This window comes from Elephas maximus, chromosome 24 (assembly GCF_024166365.1).
Source record: "Elephas maximus indicus isolate mEleMax1 chromosome 24, mEleMax1 primary haplotype, whole genome shotgun sequence".
Lineage (NCBI taxonomy): Eukaryota > Metazoa > Chordata > Mammalia > Proboscidea > Elephantidae > Elephas > Elephas maximus.
The window spans coordinates 43,927,762-43,940,256 of NC_064842.1; the positions used below are offsets into that span (position 1 = coordinate 43,927,762).

Sequence of the window (12,495 nt, forward strand, 5' to 3'; positions counted from 1 at the left end):
AAAACATTTTCTGAAAATATTCTTTTGACTTGAGCATCAAAGTAATATGAATTAACTATTTTGAGAACAGTTGTATGAGAAAAATGGAAAAAAAACTGTTTTGAGTTTGGGCTTTCAATAATTTATCTGAAATGATGGGTTCATCTCAGAGTTTGTCTTAGTAGTAGTTAGCATACTACTTTAAATAAGTGGAATAAGAAGAAGAGCCATGTCCTTTTTGTGGTAAATATTTTTATAATGAAAGCATTGCCATTTCTTTGAGTACCCAATCTTAGTCCACTCAGCTCTGTCATTGTATAGTGCTTGTTATTTTTCATCTTCTCTGATGGTGGTAGAAATTATAGTAGTGTTTCTCATTTCTTTCTGTAGAATCTGAATTTTACAGGGTTTCGAAAAATTCTTAAAAAGCATGACAAGATACTGGAAACATCTCGTGGAGCAGATTGGCGAGTGGCTCATGTAGAAGTGGCCCCATTTTATACATGCAAGAAAATCAACCAGCTCATCTCTGAAACTGAGGTACTTATATATCACATGTTTTCAATAACATCCATGTTTAATTTTAATGAATTAATTCCTTGTTTCTGTTTTCTTTTTGTAACTAGTTGCTAGCTTTGAATACATCTAGTCTTAACTCCTTGTTTTGTTTTTTTGGTTTTTTTTTTTTTTTTTTGCTTTTGCTTTATCAGTAGACATTCACCAAGAGGTACAGAATTATTTTTGCATCACTCAGATTTAGTATAACCTATGTCAAAATTTAATAACTTCTGTTTCTAGGCTGTAGTGACCAATGAACTTGAAGATGGTGACAGACAAAAGGCTATGAAACGATTACGTGTCCCTCCTTTGGGAGCTGCTCAGGTTAGTGTTTTCTTCCAGTTATTTGGTTGGTTGGTTGGTTGGTTGTGTTGGTTTTGCCTATTTAATAATCAGTATAATCTGTTTATGAGTCAGAATTGACTCGACGGCACTGGGTTTGGTTGGGTTTTGGTATAATCTGTTTTTGGTTTCATTAAAAAAATTTTTTTCCAGCCAAATTTTATTAGTTGTTAAAATTGTTTTTTTGTTTCTTTGTAAAAAATTAGATGCCAGATCTCACTTCATACTGAATTATAATGTCATCCCATCTTCCCATTCTTAATCTGTACTCCCTGTCGTCTTTATACTTACTGACATGCTAACTTCTTGGTCTCACCAAGTGATTAAGGTGAGATATTTATTTGATTGATATGGGGGTTTGAATATACTGGGCTACTACATAGCTTCATTCAAAATGCAGTAGTTACATTTAAAAAAGCATTTATGAAATGATACCTACATAGTTTTACCCAAAAAGGCATTTATTAAGTGATATCTTCTGTGCCATAAAACAAGTCTCAGTACATTTAAAAGAATTTAAATCATACAGAATATGGTCTCTGACCACAATGTAATGGAAATTAATAACAGAAAGACCTTCCTTAATCTAATAAAAAACATCTAAGAAAAATCTGTAGTTGGTATCGTATTTAATGATGACACACTGAGTGCTTTCCTCCTAACACTAGGAGCAAAAAAGGTTGTTCACTTTTGCCACTTCAATTCAACATTGTACTGGAGATTATAGCTAGGGCAGTATAGTAAGAAAGAGAAATACAAGGCATTCAGATTGAAGGAAAGAAGTAAAACTGGTGTGATTTTGGTTTTTTGCCAGTGACATGGTGATTTATGTAGAAAATCTGGTAGAATCTTAGCTACCAGAACTAGTAAGTGAGTTTAGCAAGGTTACAGAGTATAAAATCAATATATAAAAATCAATTTCTCTGCAACACATGGAGTTGCCATGAGTCGGAATATACTCGACAACAACTGAAAAACAAAACAATTTCTATATACGAGCAAGAACACTTGGAAATAAAAAAAAAATTAATGCTATTTTCAGTACCATCAAAATAGGAAATACAGTAGTCCCCCCCTTATGCATGGGGAATATGTTTCAAGGGCCCCCAACTCTGTGGATGCCTGAAACCGCAGATAGTACCAAACCCTATATGTACTATGTTTTGTCCTATACATACATACCTATGGTAAAGTTTAATTTATGAATTAGGCACAGAAAGAATCTTAGTTATCTAGTGCTGCTATAACAGAAATACCACAAGTGGATGGCTTTAACAAAGAGAAGTTTATTTTCTCACTGTCTAGTTGGCTAGAAGTCCAAATTCAGGGCATTAGCTCCAGGGGAAGCCTTTCTCTCTCTGTCGGCCTTCTCATCAGTCTTGCCCTGGACTAGGAGTGTCTCCACACAGGGGCCCTGGATCCAAAGAACACGTTTTGTTCCCGGCACTGCTCCCTTGATGGTATGAGGTCCCCTTCTCTGCTGGCTTTCCTTGCCTTTTTATCTCTTGAGAGATAAAAGGTGGTGCAGGCCACACCCCAGGGAAATTCCCTTTATACTGGATCAGGGATGTGACCTGGGTAAGGGTGTAACAGTCCCACTCTAATCCTCTTTAACATAAAACTACAATCACAAAATAGAAGGCGACCACAAGATACAGAGAATCATGACCTAACCAAGTTGACACATATTTTGGGGGGGATACAGTTCAATCCATATCAGTAAGAAAGTAACAACAATAATAATAAAATAAAACAATTACAACAATATAGTGTAATAAAAGTTACATGAATGTGGTCCCCAGGAGGGATGGAATAGGACAGTGCAAGATTTCATCACTCTATTCATTTAACATTTTTGGCCGGCAGTTGACCGCGAGTAACTAAAATCATGGAAAGCAGAACCTCAGATAAGGGGGGACTACTGTACTTAAGGATAAATCTGGCAAAAGATGTATATGTTGAAAACTACAAAACGTTGCTCAGAAAAATTAAAGGAGATTTAAATAAATGAGAGATACACCATGTTCATGGATTAGAAGACTCAATATTTTTAAGATGTCATTTCTTCCTAAATTGATCTATAGATGCTACATAAACCAACTCAGTATCTCAGCAGGCTTTTTTAAAAATAAAAGTTGGTAAGCTAATTTTAAAATTCATATGAAAATGTAAACAACCTAGAATAGCCAACAGTACATGGTTATTATTAAAGCTGCTATGATACTAAAGACAGTGTGGTATTAGTGTCAAGATAGGCTGACAGATCAGTGAAACATAATGAACCTTTTGCTGTCAAGTTCATTCCAATCATAGCAACCCTATAGGATAGCCAGGGAGGTGGTGCCAAGATAGTGGAATAGTCAGATGCTTCCTGTCATCCCTCTTACAACAAAGACCTGAAAAAACAAGTAAATTGAATGTATATGACAATCTAGAAACCCTAATCATCAAAGACAAAGCTGAAGAATTAGACTGAGTAGCAGATGGAAGGAGAGACAATTCAAAAGCAGTGGAAATGGGGAACTACAGATTGTGGATTTGCTGATGCCCTACTAGCTGAGTCTACGCAACGCACACAGGCTGAGACAAGCACCAGTATCCCCAGCTGAGGCAGCCAAGTAGCAGCGACTCTTCATGTGCCTCCAGAATCAAACAGGAGCGACACCAGACCTGCAAAAGTTAAGTGCAAGGTTTCAACCTACCACATGCTGGCAGAATAACCCCTTCCGCCTAGAGCTTCACAGCAGGGAAGCCCTTTCTTCCCCTCACCCACCCCCACCCCATTCCAGCACCAGTCCCGTGGCATTCAGCAATGCCAAGGCTCCTAAGCCAGGAACTCAGGGCCAGTCAGGAAGCCAGCCCCTTCACCTAGCCACTGACATGTGGGGTCCACAGACTTGTAGCACGCCTCACTCCCATCCAGTCCTTTGTGGGCCAGTTCAACACTGCATGCCCTCATTAGCATAAAACAGTAGAGCATACCCTGAAGCCTGTTTTCACCTGCAGCAGTCAAGGGGGAGCTGCAGATTTGTGACATTCAACACTGCCCCGCCCCTAAGAAGGAGCCTCACTGACCAATACCAGGGGTCTGAGGACTGCTGGTACCACCCACTTCATCTAGCTGCCTATGACAGGGCTCTGAGAACTATTAATGTCTTCCAGTGCCTTCAGTCAAAGGCACCAGGCACTCAGGGACCAGCTGCACTACCCGCCCCCCCCCCGCAACTTTGCGCTCTAGGGAATAGGGACGTGCCCTCCATCCAGGTGCCTGGAGGCAGCCATCAACTCTCACTGCAACCAGAGACCTGTGCCTGCTCTGAATACTCCCACACAGCACTGCCTGCCTAGGACTATAGGGGAGAGCCAGCAGCACATACTCAGTGACCAATGACCCAGACACCTGTGCCTTGAATAAGTGTACCCCCACAAGAACATCGAACAAACTCCTGGGCTCACACACCTTGTAGTAGCTCTGACCACCTGGAGACAGGACACGAAAGCTTCAACGAAACCAACAACAAAGTAGCTTACACGCCCAGCCTACTTGGGCATATCAAAACAAAACAAAAATATAAGGTGCAGTAAACAAAAATATAACAAATAAATATAACTTATTGATACCTCAGAGACAACAGTCAATATCAAATCACGTAAAGAAGCAGGACAGGATGCCTCCAGCAAGCGACCAAAATAAAGAACCAGAAGACCTTCCAGAAGAAGATAAGGCAATGGAACTACCTGAGAAGGAATTCAAAAGACTAATATACAGAGCTCTCCAAGAGATCAGGAAGGAGATAAGGCAAAACTCAGACCAAGCCAAGGAACACACAGACAAAGCAATAGAAAAATTTAGGAAAACAATACAAAACAAAACCAAAAACTTAATAATAAAATTTCACAATTAGACAACTCAATAGAAGGTCATAGGAGCAGAACTGAAACATTGGAAGTCAGAGTTAGTGAGAATGAAAATAAGTCCCTTGACACCAATTTGTTTGAGGAAAAATCAGGAAAAAAAAATTTTTTTTAATAAAGAAAGCCAAAGAATTATGTGGGATACTATCAAGAGGAAAGACCTGCGAGTGATTGGAGTGCCAGAATGGGGGAGCAGGGATAACAGAAAACACAGAATTGTTGAAAATTTGCTGGCAGAAAACTTCCCTAATATCATGAAAGATGAGAAGGTATCTTTTCAAGGAGCTCAGTAAACTCCATACAGGGTAGACCCCAAAAGAAAGTCACCAAGACATGTCATAATCAAGTTTATCAAAACCAAAGACAAAGAAAGATTCTTGAGAGTGGCTAGAGATAAATGAAAAGTCACCTACAAAAGAGAACCAGTAAGACTAAGCTCTGATTACTCAGCAGAAGCCATGTGGGCAAGAAGGCAATGGGATGACATATATAAAGTCTTGAAGGAAAAAATTTGGCAGCCAAGAATTACATATCCGGCAAAATTGTCTTTCAAATACCCTGGTGAAAGTAAATCTTTTCCAGATAAGCAGAAATTAAGGAAATTTATAAAAACGAGATGAAAATTACAAGAAATATTAAAGGGAGTCCTTCTGTTAGAGAACCAGCAACATCAGACAGCAATCCAAGACGAGGACACAGGACAGATCAACCAGGTGTCGGCCCAGATAGGGAATTCACAAATCAAAGCTAAAAGACTGAAAATAGGACCCAGAGACATCAATATGTAAACAATGACAACGTCAAAACAAAAAAGAGGGAGTAAACAGTGTAGTCATAGAACTTCCATATGGAGAGGAAGTTAAGGTGATATCAAGAAATAAAAGACTGGTTTAAACTTAGAAAAATAAAGGTAAACTTCAAGGTAACCACAAAGGATGCTAGCAAACCTACTCATCAAAATAAAAAAGAAGAAAAACATACTCAGCAAACACAAAATCAACAGTAACAAAAGAGATGAAAAGAAAATACATAAAAAGAACTCAGCACAGAAAATTAAGTGGAACAGAGAAACTGTCAACAGCACAAAAAAAAAAATCAAAATGACAGCAGTAAATTCATACCTATCATTGATTACACTGAATGTAAATGGCCTAAATTTTCCAGTAAAGAGACAGAGTGGCAGAATCTATATATAAAAAAAAAAACACACAACCTGTCTCCATGCTGTCTACAAGAGACACACCTTAGACACAAAGACATAAACTAAAACTCAAAGGATGGTGTCTTAGTCATCTAGTGCTGCCATAAAAGAAATGCCACAAGTGGATGGCTTTAACAAAAAGAAATTTATTTTCTCAGTCTAGTAGGTTACAAGTTCAAATTCAGGGTGTCGGCTCCAGGGGAAGGTTTTCTTTCTCTGTTGGCTCTGGAGGAAGATTCCTTGTCCTCAAACTTGCCCTGGTCAAGGGGCTTCTCAGGCACAGGGACCCCACGTCCAAAGGACGTGACTTGCTCCTGGTGCTGCTTTCTTGGTGGTGTGAGGTCCCCAACTCTATGCTTGTTTCCCTTTTCTCTCTTTAGAGATAAAAGGTGGTGCAGGCCACACCCCAGGGAAACTCCCTTTTGGATCTGGGAGGTGACCTGAGTAATCCTTTTAACCACAGGCAGAGATTATGATTTATAACACATAGGAAAATCACAGAATGGAGGACAACTACACATGACCTAACCAAGTTGACATATATCTTGCGGGGGGGCGGGGGGACACAAATCAATCCATTACGGGTGAAAAAAACATAACAAGCGAACAACCAAAAAAGAGCAGGAGTGGGAATATTAATCTCTGACAAAATAGACTTTAAAGCAAAATCTACCACAAAGGATAAGGAAGGACACTATATAATGACTAAAGGGTCAATACATCAGGAGAACATAACCATAATAAATGTATACGCACCCAATGATAAAAAAAAAATTTTTTTTTTTTTTAAATAGATAGGGCTCCAAAATACATAAAACTCTAACAGCATTGAAAAGAGAAATAGCTCCACAATAATAGTAGGAGACTTAAACATTCCACATTTGGTGTAGAACAGAACATCTAGAAAGAAACTCAGTAAAGATATGGAAGATCTGAACGCCACAATCAATCAACTTGACCTCATAGACATACACAGAACACGCCACCCAACAGCCAAGTATAAGTTCTTTTCCAATGCACATGGAACATTCTCCAGAATAGAACACATTTTAGGCCACAAAGCAAGTCTTAACAGAGTCCAAAACATCAAAATAACTCAAAGCATCTTCTCTGAGCATAATGACATAAAAGTAGAAATCAATAACAGAAACATCAAGGAAAAAAAAACCAAATATGTGGAAACTGAGCAACACTGTGCTTAAAAACTACTGGTTTATAGAAGAAGTCAAGGATGGAATAAAGAAATTCATAGAATCAAATGAGAATGAAAGCACATCTTACGAAAACCGTTGGGACACAGCAAAAGCAGTGCTTAGAGGTCAGTTTATAACAATAAATGCACACATCAAAAAAGAAGAAAGGGCCAAAATCAAAACATTAACCCTAGAACTCAAACAAATAGAGAGCAACAAAAGAAGCCCTCAGGCACCACAAGAAAGGAAATAATAAAGATTAGAGCAAAAATAAGTGAAAAAGAGAAATAGGAAAATAATTAAAAGAATCAACAAGACCAAAGATCAACAAAATTGACAAACCATTGGCCAAACTGACAAAAACAGAAGAAGCAGCAAATCTCTAAAGTATATGAGATACTATAACATCTCAACAACAGAAAGACAATCCAATTAAAAAATGGGCAAAGGACATGAACAGACACTTCACCAAAGAAGATATTCAGGCTAGCAGACACATGAGGAAATGCTCATGATTGTTAGCCGTTAGAGAAATGCAGATGAAAACTACATGGAGATACCATCTGACCCCAAAAATACTAGCACTAATTGAAAAAATACAAAATAACAAGTGTCGGAGAGGTTGTAGGGAGACTGGAACTCATATGCACTGCTGGTGGAAATGTAAAATGGTACAACCACTTTGGAAGATGATATGGCGCTTCCTTAAAAAGCTAGAAATAGAAATACCGTATGATTCAGCAATCTTCCTCCTAGGAATATACCCTAGAGAAATAAGAGCCATCGCACACAAATAGACATTTGCACACGCATATTCATTGCAGTGTTATTCACAACAGCAAAAAGGTGGAAACAACCTAAGTGCTCATCAACAGATGACTGAATAATAAAATGAAGGTGTATACACGCAACAGAATACTACGCGACGATAAAGAGCGGTGGTGAATCTTCAGAACATCTCACAACATGGATGAAGCTGGAGGGCATTGTGATGAATGAAATAAGTCAATCACAAGAGGCCAGTACTCTATGAGACCACTATTAAAAGAACTCAAGAGAAGGTTTAAGCACAGAAAAAAGTATTCTTTGGTGGTTACGAGGGTGAGGAGGGAGGGGGAGGGAAAATCACTAGATAGTAGACAAAAGTCAACTTCAGTGAAGGGAAGGACATCACACAATATAGGGGAAGTCAGCACAACTGGACCAAAGCAAAAGCATAGAAGTTTCCTAGACACATCCGTACACTTTGAGGAACCGAGTAGCTAGAACTGGGGAGTAGAGACCATAGTCTCAGGGTACATATAGGTTAATTGGCATAACAAAGTTTATAAAGAATCTACATCCCACTTTGGTGAGTAGCATCTAGGGCCTTAAAAGCCTGCAAGAGGCCATCTCAGATAAAGATATTAGTCCCATCCCACCCGGAGCAAAGGAGAATGAAGAAAACCAAAGATACAAGGAAAATACTTACCCAAAGGACTAAAGGACCATATGAACCAGAGACTCCATCAGCCTGAGACCAGAAGAACTAGATGATGCCTGATTACCAACAACAACCACCCTGACAGGGGTCACAACAGAGAGCCCTGGACAGAGCAGGAGAAAAGTGTAGAACAGAGTTCAAATTTATGTAAAAAGACCTGACTTACTGGTCTCACAGATTACTGGAGGAACCCCCAGAACGATGACCCCCAGCTGCTCTGTTAACCCAGAACTAAAATCGTTCCCAAAGCCCACTTTTCTATCAAAGATTAGACAGGCCTATAAAACAAAAAATAACACATGTGAGGAACGTACTTCTTAGTTTAGTCGAGTATACAAGACCAAATGGGCAGCTCCTGTCCAAAAGCAGGATGAAAAGGCAGGAAGGGCCAGGAAATGGATGAATGGATGTGGGGAACCTGGGCTGGAAAGGGGATGCTTGCTGTCACATTGTGGGAATTTCAGTCAATGTCACAAAACAATATGTGTATAAATTTTTGAATGATAAATTACCTTGAGCTGTAAACTTTCAGCTAAAGCACAATTTAAAGAGTACACCCAGCGTGCTCCTTGAAAGCGAGTTTGGCAAGACTTTGTCTTATGTACTTTGGATATGTTATCCGGAGGGACGAGTCCCTGGAGAAGGACATCATGCTTGGTAAAGTGTAGTGGGTCAGCAAAAAAGAAGACCCTCAACGAGATGGATTGACACAGTGGCTGCAACAGTGGACTCAAACATAGCAATGATTGTGAGAATGGGGCAGGACTGGCCAGTGTTTCGTTCTCTTGCACGTAGGGTTGCTATGAGTCGGAAGCAACCTGATGGCATCTAACAACAGCAGCAATTTTCAATAAAGATACAAAGGCAGTTCAGTAGAGAAAGGATAGTTTTTTCAACAAATGGTGCTTGAACAATTACATATCCATATGCCAAACAGGAAAAAAAAAAAAAACTTTCATCCATACTTTGCATCGTATACAAATGTTAATTCTACAAGTACAGTAGACCTAAATGTAAAACTACAAATTTTTACAAGAAGATATAGGGAAAAATCCTAGTTACTTTGGTTATGCAAAGATTTCTTAGAAGTGACACCAAAACACTTCATCAAAATTGAAAACTTCTCTTCAAAAGATACCGTTCAGAGAATGAAAAGCAACAGACTGGGAGAAAATATTTACAAAACATATCCGAATATAGGACATGTATCCAAAATACATAAAGAACTTCAAAACTCAATAATAAACAACTCAATTTAAAAATTAGCAAAAGATTTTAACAGACTCCTCATCAAAAAAAGGAAAGAAGTGAAGTCCTGATACATGGTACAATATGAACAAACCTTTAAAACCTGCTGAGTGAAATAAATCAATCACAAAAGGACAAATATTGAATAATCTCACTTACATGAAATGTCTAGACTAGGTAAGTATGTAGAGACCAGAGGTTATTAGTGGTTAACATGGGCAGGTGGAAGATAGGGGAAAAGAAGATTCAATGCTTAGGGACACCAAGCGTTTGTTAAGGGTAATGGGAAAATTTGGCAACAGATGAGGGTGATGGTTGAACAACCTGATGAATGTAGTTAATGTCACTGATCTGTACATGTGAAGCATGTTGAAATGGCAAATGTTTATTACATATATTTACTACAATTTAAAGAGGAAGATAGATGAATGGCAAATAAGCATGTGAAAAGATGATTAATATCATTAGTTAGTAGGGAAATGCAAATTAAAACCACCCTGAGTTAACCCGTGCCTATTAGAATGACTAAAATGAAAAAGCTTGGCTATACTAAATGTTAGAGAAACAGGAACTCACATTATCTCAGATGCTGCTGATAAAAATGTAAAATGGTATAACTACATTGCAAAAACAGTTTGGCAGTTTCTTAAAAAGTTAATTACAGACCCACAATGAGATCTAGCCATTCTACTCCTTGGTATTTACCCAAGACAAATGAAAGCATGTATCTATATAAGGACTTGGGCACGAATGTTTTTAGCAGCTTTATTCATAACAGCCTAAAACTGGAAACAGTCCAGATGTCCATCAATAGATGAATGTAAAAACAATATGTGGTATATCCATACAATGGCATACTACTCAGTAATCAAAAGGAATAAACTATTGGTACATGTGACAATTATGGTGACCTCATATGTTTCAGAGTAGAACTGCCCACTCTACGGTTTTCATGACTGACTTTTCAGAAGCAGGTCACCAGGTCTTCCTTCCAAGCTACAGACAGCTCCAAACCACCAACTTTCTGTTTAGTAGCCCAGCACTTAACTGTTTGTGCAACCAACACGTGAGGTCACCATGAGTCTGAATCAACTAGATTGATTCATCTGGTTTACTCGTTACATGCGTCTGGTTTACTTGTTACATGCAGCAACAGGAATGAATCTTAAAATAAATAATTATGCTGAGGGAAAGACACCAGACAAAAAGAGTCCTAACTGTATAATCTCATTTACATAAGACTCTAGGAAATGTAAACTAATATATAGTGACAGAAAGCAGATCCGCTGTTTCTTTTTAGGTGCCTTTGAGTAGATTTTCGACTCATAGCAACCCCATGTGGCAGAGTAGAACTGCCTCAGAGGGCTTTCTGAGCTGTAATTTTATGGGAGCAATCACCAGGTCTTTCTCCCATGTTGCTGCTGGGTGAGTTCAAACCACTAACCTTTCGGTTAGCAGCCAAGCACTTAACCATTGTGCCACCGGAGCTCCTTTCACAGGTGTTTACATACATCAAAACTTATCAAATTGTGTACTTTAAATATGTACTGTTTATTTTATGTTGATTATATTTCAATTAAGCTGTTAAAATAAGAAGGTGTTTTTTTTTTTTAATTAAGATGTTTTGGACTGCATGTAAATCTAGAGGAAACATGGAAATGGTTATCTCTGGTAAGGCAAAAGCCAAACCAAACCCACTGCCTTTGAGTGAATTCCGACTCATTGCAACTCTATAGGACAGAGAACTGCCTCATAGGGTTTCCAAGGCTGTAAATCTTTATGGAAGCAGATTGCCACATCTTTCTCCTGCAGAGCAGATGATGGATTCAAACCACCAATCTTTTGGTTAGCAGTCGAATGCTTTAACCACTGTGACACCAGGGCTCCTGTGTCTGGTGAGGAGGGAAGGTTATTGTATAGAGAGGTGTCATGGATTAAATTGTATCCCCCAAAAATATGTGTTAACTTGGTTGGGCCATGATTCCTAATACTGTGTGGTTGGCCTCCATTTTGTGATTTTCCTCTGTGTTATAAATCATAATCTCTGCCTGTAGCTAAAGAGGATTAGGGTGGGATGGAACACCCTTGCTCAGATCACATCCCTAACCCAATGTGAAAGGAGTTTCCCTGGGGTGTGGCCTGCGCCTCCTTTTATCTTATAAGAGATGAAAGGAAAGGGAAACAAGGAGAGAGCTGAGGACCTCATACTACCAAGAAAGAAACACCAGGAGCAGAGTGCATCCTTTGGTCCCAGGGTTCCTGCATGGAGAAGCTCCTAATCCAGGGGAGGATTGACTAGAAGGACCTTCCTCCAGAGCCAACAGAGAGAGAAAACCTTCACCTGGAGCTAATGCCCTGAATTTGGACTTCTAGCCTGCTAGACTGTGAGAAAATAAATTTCTCTTTGTTAAAGCCATTCACTTGTGGTATTTCTGTTATAGCAGCATGAAATAACTAAGACATTAGGGGTAGGGACTTCAAAGGTGATAGTAAAGGTCTGTTTCCAAAGATGGGTGATAGATATTGGTTGTTCACTTTATTTTTCATTTTCTAACAGTCTAAATACATTATATACA

General features: G+C 38.8%; 1 protein-coding gene across 1 annotated transcript in view; it reads left to right on the plus strand.

Moving 5' to 3' along the window:
* Positions 1-12,495, plus strand: part of XPR1 (xenotropic and polytropic retrovirus receptor 1) — a 257,077-nt gene that overhangs the window by 187,303 nt on the left and 57,279 nt on the right. The window contains exons 5-6 of the mRNA XM_049868482.1: positions 370-519; positions 778-861. Coding sequence (XP_049724439.1) covers positions 370-519; positions 778-861 — 234 coding nt within the window. The remainder of the gene's footprint in view (positions 1-369; positions 520-777; positions 862-12,495) is intronic.